The sequence below is a fragment of the Berghia stephanieae genome, chromosome 12 (assembly GCF_034508935.2).
Source record: "Berghia stephanieae isolate SIO BIC M18660-M18661 chromosome 12, UCSD_Bste_1.3, whole genome shotgun sequence".
Classification (NCBI taxonomy): Eukaryota; Metazoa; Mollusca; class Gastropoda; order Nudibranchia; family Aeolidiidae; genus Berghia; species Berghia stephanieae.
Window position 1 is genome coordinate 42215230 of NC_088371.1, and position 14976 is coordinate 42230205.

The window sequence follows — 14976 nt, forward strand, 5'->3', positions numbered from 1 at the left end:
ATGATATTACAAGTCCTTGTACATATGAATATCCACATAAATTGTGTCACGTTAATGATATTACAAGTCCTGTCATATAAAAATCCACATAAAATTTTCAACGTATATAAATGTATACAGTCTTATAAATATATCCACATAAATTGTGTCAACAAAGTTTAAATACTGAAAATCACTAACACTATATATATACATTTAATATTCCAATAATTGTTTTAATATTAATAATATGATATATCAATCCTGACTATGATATCACTAATTGTGTAACATATGATACAGTCTTATATGATTCATAAATGTACTAATGTACAAGTTTGATAATATAAATGTGATTAATGATTACAATCTTGTTTATACCATAATGTGTCACGTTTAATGTTACAGTCTGTATATATATCAATAATTGTCACTAAATTAGCTGTAATAATATCATATGACTTAATGATAAGTTGTACATAATCACATAATTGTCACGTTAAGATTAAGTCTTGTAATTAAATCATATGTGTCAACGTTTAATGATTACAGTCTGTACATATATCCCAATTGTCACTAATGATAACAGTCTTAAGAAATCACTAATACATAATATTAAATCTGAATTAATCTTCTAAAATAAAGTCCTTGTACATATGAATATCCACATAATTGTGTCAACGTTATAAATGATATTAAAGTCCTTGTACATATGAATATCCACATAAATTGTGTCAAACGTTTATAATTTGATCAAGTCCTTGTACAATTGATATCACATAAATTGTGTCAACGTTATAATATATCACAATTGTTCAATTAAATCATTAAATTTGTTAAGTTAATTATTGTCCGTAAATGAATAATCCGTAATTGTTAATTAAAATGGTATTAAATTTTAAATTGTACATAAATTACAATTTAATATATATATTCAAGCTTGTAAATGAATATCCAAAATTTTAGTTATAAATGATATAAAGTCTTTAATTATACATAATTCCATTAATTGAATTATAATTTACTTTAATATTAATCACAATTGTGTCAACGTTATAATGATATAAAGTCCTTGTACATATAATATCCATAAATTTAAGTTTAATTATTAAATTGTACATTAATTCCATAATTTCAACTTATAAATTTGTCAAGTTATATAAATCCTAATTGTTCACATAAATGATTTATAGTTTTACATTGAATATCCACATAATTGTGTCAACGTTATAATGATATTACAAGTCTTGTACATAATATCACATAATGTGTCACGTTATAATAAAGTCTTGTACTATGAATATCCATAAATTGTGTCACTTATAAATGATATACAAGTCCTTGTACATATGAATATCCACATAATTGTGTCAACGTTATAAATGATATTACAAGTCCTTGTACATATGAATATCCACATAAATTGTGTCAACGTTATAAATGATATTACAAGTCCTTGTACATATGAATATCCACATAAAATTGTGTCAACGTTATAAATGATATTACAAGTCCTTGTACATATGAATATCCACATAAATTGTGTCAACGTTATAAATGATATGACAAGTCCTTGTACATATGAATATCCACATAAATTGTGTCAACGTTATAAATGATATGACAAGTCCTTGTACATATGAATATCCACATAAATTGTGTCAACGTTATAAAGATATGACAAGTCCTTGTACATATAATATCCACATAAATTGTGTCAACGTTATAAATGATATGACAAGTCCTTGTACATATGAATATCCACATAAATTGTGTCAACGTTATAAATGATATTACAAGTCCTTGTACATATGAATATCCACATAAATTGTGTCAACGTTATAAATGATATGACAAGTCCTTGTACATATGAATATCCACATAAATTGTGTCAACGTTTTATAAATGATATATACAAGTCCTTGTACATATGAATATCCACATAAATTGTGTCAACGTATATAATGATATGACAAGTCCTTGTACATATGAATATCCACATAAATTGTGTCAACGTTATAAATGATATTACAAGTCCTTGTACATATGAAAATATATACAGTTGTATAATTACAATGTTCACTAATAAAAAGTTTTACATATAATTCACATAGTCAAGTTATAAAAATACAAGTCTGTACTTAATCAAATGTGTCAAGTTAATTACAACTGTAATATAATATCCAATAAATTACGTTATAATGTATAATTATATGATACACAATTGTGTACTATAATAAACTCTGTAATTGAATCAATTTACTTATATGATAATCCTTATTGAAACCATATGTTCACGAATATATGTTGAATAATTATAATATAACCAATTGATAAATGTATATAAAGATTACAATCCTGTATTGAATATCACTATTGTAACGTTATAAATGATATATAAACAGTCTGTCATTGAATATCCATAATTGTCAACGTTATAAAATATCAAGCTTGTCAATAATCCACAATTGTGTAGTTAAATATAAAGTCTTGTATATGATATCACAAAATTGTGTCAACGTTTAAATGATATTACAATCCTTGAATATATCCAATAAATGTGTCAGTTAATATTACAAGCTTGTACATTGATATCACATAATGTGTCACTTTAATGATATAATCTTGTACATATGAATCACATAAATGTGTACGTATAAATGATTTACAAGCCTTGTACATATGAATACCATAATTTGTACGTATAAATTCAAGTCCTATAAATATCCACATAATTGTCAACGTTATAAATGATTACAAGTCTTGTACATATGATATCCAATAATTGTGTCAACGTTATAAAGATATACAACACTAAGTAATATCAATAATTGTGTCAACGTATAAATGATTAAAGTCCTGTACATATGAATATCCACTAATGTGTCAACGTTAAAATATATTCAAGTCTTGTACATATGATATCACATAAATGTTCAACGTTAATGAATTAAAGTCTGTAATATATATCACATAATGGTCAACGTTATAAATGATTACAAGTCTTGTACATATGAATATCCACATAAATTGTGTCAACGTTATAAATGATATTACAAGTCCTTGTACATATGAATATCCACATAAATTGTGTCAACGTTATAAATGATATTACAAGTCCTTGTACATATGAATATCCACATAAATTGTGTCAACGTTATAAATGATATTACAAGTCCTTGTACATATGAATATCCACATGAATTGTGTCAACGTTATAAATGATATGACAAGTCCTTGTACATATAAATATCCACATGAATTGTGTCAACGTTATAAATGATATGACAAGTCCTTGTACATATGAATATCCACATGAATTGTGTCAACGTTATAAATGATATTACAAGTCCTTGTACATATGAATATCCACATGAATTGTGTCAACGTTATAAATGATATTACAAGTCCTTGTACATATGAATATCCACATGAATTGTGTCAACGTTATAAATGATATGACAAGTCCTTGTACATATAAATATCCACATGAATTGTGTCAACGTTATAAATGATATGACAAGTCCTTGTACATATGAATATCCACATAAATTGTGTCAACGTTATAAATGATATTACAAGTCCTTGTACATATGAATATCCACATAAATTGTGTCAACGTTATAAATGATATTACAAGTCCTTGTACATATGAAATAATTCAACTAAATTGTTTCAACGTTAATCAAATTGATATTACAAGTACTCTTGTACATATGAATATCCACATAAATTGTGTCAACGTTATAAATGATATTACAAGTCCTTGTACATATGAATATCCACATAAATTGTGTCAACGTTATAAATGATATTACAAGTCCTTGTACATATGAATATCCACATGAAATTGTGTCAACGTTATAAATGATATTACAAGTCCTTGTACATATAAATATCCACATAAATTGTGTCAACGTTATAAATGATATTACAAGTCCTTGTACATATGAATATCCACATGAATTGTGTCAACGTTATAAATGATATTACAAGTCCTTGTACATATGAATATCCACATGAAATTGTGTCAACGTTATAAATGATATTACAAGTCCTTGTACATATGAATATCCACATGAATTGTGTCAACGTTATAAATGATATGACAAGTCCTTGTACATATGAATATCCACATAAATTGTGTCAACGTTATAAATGATATTACAAGTCCTTGTACATATGAATATCCACATGAATTGTGTCAACGTTATAAATGATATTACAAGTCCTTGTACATATGAATATCCACATAAATTGTGTCAACGTTATAAATGATATTACAAGTCCTTGTACATATGAATATCCACATAAATTGTGTCAACGTTATAAATGATATTACAAGTCCTTGTACATATGAATATCCACATAAATTGTGTCAACGTTATAAATGATATTACAAGTCCTTGTACATATGAATATCCACATAATTGTGTCAACGTTATAAATGATATTACAAGTCCTTGTACATATGAATATCCACATAAATTGTGTCAACGTTATAAATGATATTACAAGTCCTTGTACATATGAATATCCACATGAATTGTGTCAACGTTATAAATGATATTACAAGTCCTTGTACATATAATATCCACATAAATTGTGTCAACGTTATAAATGATATTACAAGTCCTTGTACATATGAATATCCACATGAATTGTGTCAACGTTATAAATGATATTACAAGTCCTTGTACATATGAATATCCACATGAATTGTGTCATACGTTATAAATAATTACAAGTCCTTGTACATAAATATCCACATAAATTGTGTCAACGTTATAAATGATATTACAAAGTCCTTGACATATAATATCCACATGGAATTGATACGGTAAAAACCAATAAATTTTCGAAATAAACAGCTTAAAAAAAGAATACACAAATATAAAAAGAAGAACGAAAATTTAAAAAGAAAAAAAAAAAAAAAGAAAGATAAAGAAAAAAGAAAGAAAGAAAAAGAAAGAAAGAAAGAAAGAAAGAAAGAAAGAAAGAAAGAAAGATAGAAAGAAAGAAAGAAAGAAAGAAAGAAAGAAAGAAAACATAAATACATTACTTAAATCAAAAAAAAAAAGACTGACGAATCCGAATTGTCCTTTTGAAGCCGGTATTCGTCTAGTCAATTTTGTTTATTAAAAATTGAGATTTATATAGCGCAATATCCACTAAATGTGCTCAAAGCGCTTTACAAGGGGTCTCTGGTCAACAGCAACATTTAACATGTAGGACGGGACATGCCGCCTGTTAGGCGATATTACAATTTATCGGACAAAGACGATGCTGTTAAAGGCCAGGTACTCATTTTACACCTGAGCACGGTGAGAGAATGTGAATAAAGAGTCTTTTCCAAGGACTCAGCTATGCGCCGAGCACAAGGCTAGAACCCAGGACCTTCCGATCCGAAAGCGAGTGTTATACCACTAGACCACATAGCCGCACTTTATTACTTTTCACATAAATTGAATTTTCATCTTCCAGTGCTACCATTTCCAAGATCTTATGACCAAGTCAAGAAAGACACAATATAAATTTTAAAAGAGAGATAATAAACGGGACGCCATTGCCTCGACATTCCATGAAGGAAATTAAACAATCCATTAATACAAAAGAGTCTGACGTCAACAATAAGACACTAGCTTTCGGATCGGAAGGTCCTGGGTTCGAGCCTCGTGCTCGGCGCATAGTTGAGTCCTTGGAAAAGGCTCTTTACTCACATTCTCTCACTGTACTCAGGTGTAAAATGAGTACCTGGCCGTTAACAGCGTTGTCTTTGTCTGAAAAATTGTAAGATCGCTTGACAGGCGGCATGTCCCGTCCTACATGTTAAATGTTGCTGTTGACCAGGGACCCCTTGTAAAGCGCCTTGAGCACGTTTAGTGGATATCGCGCTTTATAAAGCTCAATTATCTAAATCATTTAATCATCTATGTCGTCCAATTATTGTGGGTTGATAATATCTCCCAACGTAAAAAAACAAAAAAAAAAACAAAAAAAACCCAAAAAGGCATTCAGCAGGACTAGAACATGCAACCTCCTGGGTAACAGTGCAATTCGTTAACCACTCGGCCATTACATATCAAATTTAAAAAATTAAGGAACAGGCACAAGTATAAGAGAAAGACCTGAACAAGTATATATGAAAGGTGCCAGACAAAGCAAGAAAGAAAAGATCAAGTTCAAATTCAACGTCTTTATCTGTAAAAGGCAGCAGCTTCTTATGGTTCACACTATTATGTTATGACGATCGACCCAATCAGCAAAGTCCGGTCCGCATTCGTGCACCGTCGCGAACCCGCCCGGTAGCATCGTCACAACACACCTTTCGACTAGATGCTCTGCCGTTTCGGGTTCTTGCCCACAGCGTGGACATATTGGACAGGATGTAGAAGGCGGATTGCCCATCACTGCAGATTTTATACAATTATGTGGTGACTTTCTCCACTATCCTGTTATTCACATGTGTTGCAGAAAGCATGCTGGCAAACAGACATAAGGGGATAGAAGACACAGTATGTACCTCCCTGCCCACTATGGGAGGCCAGGATCCCCACCCAGATTAATATGTGTTATTAATGTGTTAAAAATACAAGAAAAAAAAAAAAAAACAATCTCAAAAAATCAGTCGACCTCGACTAGGGAAGCAGACTGATTTTTTGGGATGGTTTTTTTCTCTTCTATTTTCCTTTCTTGCTTTGACTGGCACCTTTCATACACACTTGTTCAGGCCACTATATACACGCTTATCATATTGGAAAAGAAAACAACACGCCACATACATTGCCAGAGAATCTGTTTGCGTAACATATCAGCGTCTCTAGTTGCTTGCAGTGTTTGAAAATATCCCAAAGACTGAAAAAGACATAATAATAGAGAGATGTGATATGAAGATGTTTTGAGCATGCATCTATGATGATATTAACGATAATGATGACGATAACAATGACAACAACAAGAACAACAATCATGATATTGATGATGATGATGATAATAATAATAATAATAATAATAATAATAATAATAATAATAATAATAATAATAATAATGATAATAATAATAATAATAATAATAGCAATAATAATAATAATAACAATAACAATAATAATAATAATAATAATAGCAATAATAATAATAATAATAATAGCAATAATAATAATAATAACAATAGCAATAATAATAATAACAATAATAATAATAATAATAATAATAATAATAATAATAATAATAATAATAATAATAATAATAATAATAATAATAATAATAATAATAATAATAATAATAATAACAATAGCATTAATAATAATAACAATAATAATAATAACAAAAAGAATAATAATAATAATAATAATAATAATAATAATAATAATAATAATAATAATAATAATAATAATAATAATATAATAATAATAATAATAATAATAATAATAATAATAATAACAATAACAATAATAACAAAAAGAATAATAATAATAATAATAATAATAATAATAATAATAATAATAATAATAATAATAATAATAATAATAATCATAATAATAATAATAATAATAATAATAATAATAATAATAATAATAATAATAATAATAATAATAATAATAATATAATAATAATAATAATAATAATAATAAAAAGAAGAAGAAGAAGAAGAAGAAGAAGAAGAAGAAGAAGAAGAAGAAGAAGAAGAAGAAGAAGAAGAAGAAGAAGAAGAAGAAGAAGAAGAAGAAGAAGAAGAAGAAGAAGATCATAGTAAAAAAGGTGATGATGATTTGAGATTATGGTTCTTGTTTTTGTTTGTTTTTAAGTGTTTTACGGCGCTTGCAACACATTTAGGTCATATCAGCGCAAGTAAAAAGGAAGAATATGGGATAGTAAAAAGTTCTAGAATTACATTTCATGCACACCCTAGAAAAGGCAAGCCAAAGGGGAATTGGTTCAAATAGGGAACAGATGTAGATTCCAAGAGCACACTATCAAAGTACTTAGTTTGAAATCACCTAAAAGTCTCATACAGACACAAGCACAGGTCCCCACTAAAAGGAACACACGCAAATGTTTACAAATCATATATAACATGTAAACAAAACATAATACAGTGCATAACAGAGAGATGATTTACAAAGAAAAAAAATATCATTTCCCAAAACAAACTATACATTTGACTGCTTCCCTCTCAGCCAGGGCCAGGACAAAACCAAGTAATCTCAATTCAAGACAAAGACAGAAAGCATGTTGGAAAACAGATATAGGGGGATAGAAGACACAGTATGTACCTCCCTGCCCACTATGGGAGGTCAGGAACCCCACCCAGAGATTATGGTGCTGCTGCTGCTGCTGCTGCTGATGATGATGATGATGATGATGATGATGAAGGCTCTGTTAAGCTTTTTCAAAAATCCATTTTATTAATAATTGGTCTTATATAGTTACCCTTTCTCTGTGATCCGTGGACATCCCTCGATTTTCAACCACTGTAAACATCACAAAGGCATAAAATTAAAATTCACAATAAAAGCACCATAAAATATCTCTTATTATGTGGTCTAGTGGTATGACACTCGCTTTTGGATCGGAAGGTCCTGGGCTTGAGTCTCGAGTGGTGGTTTGTCGAGTCTTTGGAAAAGGCTCTTTACTCACATTCTCTCACCGTACTTAGGTGTAAAATTAGTACCTGGCCGTTAACAGCATTGTCTCTATCCGAGAAAAAAATTGTAACAGGTGTCATGACTTGTCCTATAATATGTTAAGTGTTGCTGTTGGCTAGAGACTTCTTGTAAAGTGATTTGAGCACATTTAGTGGATATTGCCCTATATAAAAGCTCAATTGTTTTTTTGTTTTTTTTCCCTTCGGTTTAAGTATTAAAGACAGCTTGTAAAATGTACTCAATTCATGTCTCTTTAGACCTCAGACGGATGCCATCACAATTAGCTTCACAACCCCCCCCCCCCAAACACAAAACAAAATTTTAAAAAAGAGAGAAAGAATCATAAAATGTGAAACTAATTAGAGACAAAGTTGTCAGAGTATCATTATTGATACAAATGGCCGCTTGACAGTTTTTCTGAATTCTATTCAACTCAATATTGGAGCTATTCCGTGTGTGTCCTATACGTCATTATGTCACAATGTCTTGTTTCATAAAGAGGATGGTGGATAGCTTAACTCACTCAATCCTAGAGATTTTTGCTACTTTTCAAAAAAAAAACAAGTATTAAAAATGAGCATGTAGATAGATGTATTCAACTACCATTAACATGTAAAAACTAAAAACAATAGCTTTGATACTACGTCTATAATTTGTCTCAGAAAAATGTAATAAATAGACATGGGGTAAAAGTAACTCCGTGTAAACTACGGATATAGTCGGTGTTAGGGTTGAGTGAGTTAATTTGCACAAAAATTATAGAGTTTGCAGGGTTTGTTGTTAGCCAACCTCGTTGTGGTCCCCGCGGAAGTCGGGAGAGAGGAGCACATGATTGGGACTAAGTTTGAAAGCCATATTTTTGTGGTTGGATAGCTCAGTCGGTTGTGCGACCGCTCGCTGTCCTCTCATTCCTGGCCAGGTGGAGGGTGTCGTGTCAATTGGATCCTGAGTTTGTCACTGACCCCGTGACTTTTCATTCTCAGTTTCCACCTGGCACTACCACATACCCTATTTTTCTCATCATACATATAAATTTTTTTTTAAAATTGAGCTTTTATACAGCGCAATATCCACTAAACGTGCTCAAAGTGCTTTACAAAGGGTCCCTGGCCAACAGCAACATTTAACATGTAGGACGGGACATGACGCTTGTTAGGCGATATTACAATTTTTCGGACAAAGACAACGCTGTTAACAGCCAGGTACTCGTTTTACACCTGAGTACGGTGACAGAATGTGAGTAAAAAGCCTTTTCCAAGGACTCAAATATGCACCGAGCGTGAGGCTCGAACCCAGGACCTCCCGATCCGAAAGCGAATGTCATACCACTAGACCACATAGCTGCACATATCAACATGTTTGCCTTATTGATACAAATTTTTTATTTTTAATCTAGTGGCGCGTCTTTGAACATTCCCTTCTGCAATAGACTGACATTTCATAAAGGGCTCCAGACCAGTTTGTTTGTTTGTTTTTAAGGGTTTTACGGCACTTGCAACACACTAAGGTCATATCAGCGCCAGTAAAAAGGAAGAAAATGGGATAATAAAAAGTTCTAGGATTACAATTAAAGCACCCAAGAAAAGGTAAGACAAAGGGGAGTATGTTCAAATAGGAAACAGATGTAGATTTCAAGAGCACACTATCAAAGTACTTAGATTGAGATCACCTAAAAGTCTCATCCAGACACAAGCACAGGTCCCAACTAAGAGGGATACACTTAAATGTTTACAAATCATATATAATATGTAAACAAAACATAATACATTACATAACAGAGAGATGATTTACAAGGAAAAAAATATCATCTCCCAAAACTCTTACTTTACATTTGACTGTTTCCCTCCCAGCCAGGGTATCCAGCCAGGGCCTGGACAAAATCAACTAATCTCATTCCAAGACAAAGACAGAAAGCATGTTGGAAAGCAGATATAGGGGAATAGAAGATACAGTAAGTGCCCCCCTGCCCACTATGGGAGGTCAGGAACCCCACCCAGAGACTAGTCTCAAATACTTCTTACAAGGCGTTTAGAGAGTGATTAATGCATTAATATTGAAACACCCAAAGCTTTTATATCTGCTACTAATCAAAACACTTGCCTTATTGATACATCAAAATCAAGGAAATAGCTGATCACAGCCAATACCCAAATCCCTTTCCGGAATTGGTTGTAGACAAAGTCTTTGATTCATCAACGTTTACAGACCTACCAACCCTTCACATTCCAAAAGTGGAATCAGAACTTCAGAAAATAGGAATTTGAGTCCAAAAAAATAGGAATTTGTCACCAATGGATAATTCCCTATCAAAATGGCCACCACATTAGTCACCTAACACATCACGAGTCTTCTGGTCAGCTGGCAAAACTACATCAGATGTGTTATGTGACAGAATGGGGAATCAATTTTCCTACTTATCTCCCTTTTGGCAATCATTAAAAAAAACCAAAACACCATTATACCCCCCCCCCCCCCCCCCCCCCCCCGTGGGTGCCAGCAGGAAGAAGTGCGGAAACCTGAAACTAAAATCTCGACACTTTGCCAAACCTGAAAATGTTCCTACTGAAAATGCGGCCTAAACTTTACTCTTATTTCATCACTGTTTTTATTTATACCATTATTAAATGATTACACAGCAAACATATTGAATCACGTTTTTGAATTTTTTACCGATGCTATTAAGTTATTTTACTCAAAACACTGAAACCGGAGGTATTTGACTTCGAGATATCACGAAACCGGAATCCCGGCATGAACCGGAAAACTGGCACCCATGACCCCCACCCCTCCCTTTTTTTTCTTTTTTAATTTTCTTCTTACCAATTATCATCATTTTTGAAAATCGGAATTTTAGAGACACTGGTGGAAGAGTGGGAAGGAAGAGTAAAAATAGAAATGATTCCGCCACAAGCGGAAGGGTTGGCAGGTTAGCGTTTGATTGGTGTAGAAGCTTTGATTTAGATCTCCGTATGCGAAAGACTGTAGTTTAGATTTAGATATATAGAAAGCTATTTGCCACAGTTTTGCCCATTTAAAAATAAAAAATAAATCAGTTCCTAAAATTGGCTAAAAATTCAATATAGAAGCACAGATCATCAGCAAAAAAAAAAATTTCATTTAAAATGAATATTATAAGGCAAGTCGGTGATATAGATTATAAACAAAAGAGGGCCCAAGACACTTCCCTGTTACACAACACTTATAAAATCCTTAAATTCAGATATCAGATTTTTTACAACCACTCTTTGTTTTGGATTACTTATAAATAACATAATCCATTGCTGACTAGCTCCACCATTACCATCGGTTCTAAATTTTGAAAATAATTGCTGATGAGGTACAACATCAAATGCTTTACAAAAATCCAAATAAATATTAAATTTTAGGGGGGGCAGCGTGGCTCAGCGGTACAGTCTTTGCTTCGTACCCGAAAGGTACTGAGTTCGATCACCCGCCGCTACGCTGTTGGCCTTGAGCAAGTCACCTCGCCCTAGCTCAATTTGCGGCGCTGCACTGCGGCTGACACCTGGGTTATCCCAGTCTTCCCTTGGAATAGACCCTAGAGACAAATGTTCCCCTTGGGATGAATGAAGGGAATTTTTCTATTTTATTTTCATTTATTTATTAAGTTTAGACACGCACAAAAAAAGAAAAAAAAAAAAAAAAAAAAAAGAAAAGAACTCCCCCCCCCCCCTCCCTCCCGCCCCTGACTCACCTTGATTCTAGTACATCTTTCAACAATGCTACCAACACCGTGGTTTGACACATAAGCTCCACTGATGTCAAGTTTTTCTAACTTTGTGCAGCTTGAAGCTAAAGGCATTCATGGTAAGAATGAAGATGTAATGTAAATGAGTAACTTTATATTTGTGTATGTTTCGGGTTTCCCCTTTATCAACAAAACAGGATGAATGAAACACTGAAGACAGATGAGAGATATGTGAATGGCGTTGTTAAGGTGAACAAACAAAACAAAGATGGAAATAGGCAGGAAATAGGATGCTCCTTTTTAAGGAAGCACGAATTGAAATAGAACCATGAATATTCATAAAAGGTGTCGTCGTCCTTCAGAGCCATAGGCCCGTGGAGCTGGAGTTCATCCCCGTTTCTATAGCGTGAAACAGACAATAGCAATTGCTTGCTACCCTTTGGATAGGATGCTAGTCCATCGCAAAGTACTTTCTGTCAGATCTATCAGACCCAGCTACCCAATCAATGCTGGGTAACAGGGGGGAATCAGAAAAAAACACCTCCTGTATTTCAAAGAAACGAGTAGTGAAAGTGTCAAGACATTGTACACTAATTCTTACTTCAACCAATGTTTTACCTATTGTTTCAACAGCAGACTTCTTCACTTTGGACGGAACCAGTGACAAATCTAGAGAAACCAGGTTGTTACAATTCTGTGCAATTACTCGGCATAGTTTGGACTCCGGCAATCCTGTTAGGAGGAAGAGAAAGGATTAAAACACGCGAAAGAGGAGACAGAAATTCAATTTTTAGTTTTTCTTGTGATAGATGCATTTAAAAAAAAAATTCTCTTTATCAATCCCACAGGGGAAATTTGTCTCTAGGGTCTATTCCAAGGAAACAATGGAATAACCCAGGCGTCAGCCGCAGTGCAGCAATGCAAATTGAGCTAGGGCGAGGTGACTTGCTCAAGGCCACACATGCAGCAACTAGTGATCGAACTCAGTACCTTTCGGGTACGAAGCAAAGGTCGTGCCACTGCCCCCTTTAGAAAGCATCTGTGATCATCAAATGTTAAAATACTAATGAAAGAGTGAAAATGGAGAGGCTTTGGATGGGAACAAAACAGACAATGGACGTTTCGGGTACAAACCCTTAGTCAGCACAACAATACACAAATTAACGTGGAAAACAAATAAGATAAAATGCAAAATTACTTGTATCGTCTGTTTTGTTCCCATACGAAGCCTCTCCATTTTCACTTTTTCGTTAGTATTTTCACGATCACCGGCTTCAGGCAGTCCTTAGCATTTCCTCTTGATCATCAAATGTGATTTATTTATTAGTCATCATGGCTACATTGCTCAGAAACCAATCGTTTGATTCTAAGTAAATTGGAATTTATTTGCTTTCTTGTTTGGGTCCCGATAGCTCAGTTTGTAGAGCACTCGCACCACAACGACAAGACAGACCAATCCCGGGTGCAGTCAAGATTTTTTTCTGAACCCCCTGTCCACCCAACAGTGATAGGATAGCTGGGTCTGTTCGATCTGGAGGAAAGTACTTTGCGATAGACTAGTGTCCTATTCAAAGGGTAGCAAGCAATTGCTATTGTCCGTTTCTCACTAAAGAAACCAGGATAAACTCCAGCTCCATGGGCCAAATGGCTCTCAAGGATGACTTTAATTGATTTGATTGTTTGTAACACGTCAGTCTGTAGACATACTGTTTTTTAAATGTTTTTAAGCGTTTTACGACGCTTGTAACACATTCAGGTCATATCAGCGCCAGTAAAAAGGAAGAAAATGGGATGGTAAAAAGTTCTAGAATTACAATAAAGCATCCAAGAAAAGGTAAGACAAAGGGAAATTGGTTCAAATAAGAAACAGATGTAGATTCCAAAAGCACTCTATCAAAGTACTTAGTTTGAGATCACCTAAAAGTCTCATCCAGACACAAGCACAGGTCCCCGCTAAGAGGAATACACTCAAATGTTTTACAAATCATATATAATATAAAGAAAGCATAATACAGTGCATAACAGAGAGATGATATACGATGAAAAAAATATCATCGCCCAAAACTAACTATATATTCGACTGTTTCCCTCTCAGCCAGGGCATCTGGCCAGGACCAGGACAAAACCAAGTAATCTCATTCCAAGACAAAGACAGAAAGCATGTCAGAAAACAAATATAAGGGGATAGAAGACACAGTATGTACTCCCCTGCCCAGGTCAGGAACCCCACTCAGTAGACATACTGTATGTGTTTGAGCTAATGCTCACCAGTAATAATAACGACAATAGTCATGACAAATGAAAAGTATTTAATCAAATGAGAACCATGACATGTGCCCATCTGACAGAAATGTAAAAACAAAATAGACACCAAAACTGCACATCGTCAAGACAGTTTGCTGCCAAAGGCAGTTCAAAGTGGTTTGCTGTGTAAGCAATTGGGACGATCTCATTGCAAATGTTGGGCGACTTTTGATGTGCTCTACATCCCAAATCATTTTCTTGATCTTCCCCCCTCCCTCCCCCAATCCCCTTCCAGAAAAAGAAAAGAAAATTGGGGTGAAACAAATGGAATTCCAGGGTTGACAAAATTATGTTGGAAAAAAAAACTTGCGGGATCAACTATAATAATGATAATAATGA

At 33.1% G+C, this 14976-nt stretch overlaps 1 protein-coding gene across 3 annotated transcripts in view; it reads right to left on the reverse strand.

Annotated features, from left to right (window-relative positions):
- The window catches only part of LOC144957495 (uncharacterized), a 95419-nt gene that overhangs the window by 22698 nt on the left and 57745 nt on the right, over nucleotides 1-14976 (reverse strand). For all 3 annotated transcript variants that reach the window (XM_078888818.1, XM_078888817.1, XM_078888819.1), the window contains exons 8-11: nucleotides 12952-13065; nucleotides 12340-12437; nucleotides 8410-8450; nucleotides 6762-6834 (exon numbers count right to left, since the gene is read on the reverse strand). In XM_078888818.1, coding sequence (XP_078744944.1) covers nucleotides 6762-6834; nucleotides 8410-8450; nucleotides 12340-12437; nucleotides 12952-13065 — 326 coding nt within the window. The remainder of the gene's footprint in view (nucleotides 1-6761; nucleotides 6835-8409; nucleotides 8451-12339; nucleotides 12438-12951; nucleotides 13066-14976) is intronic.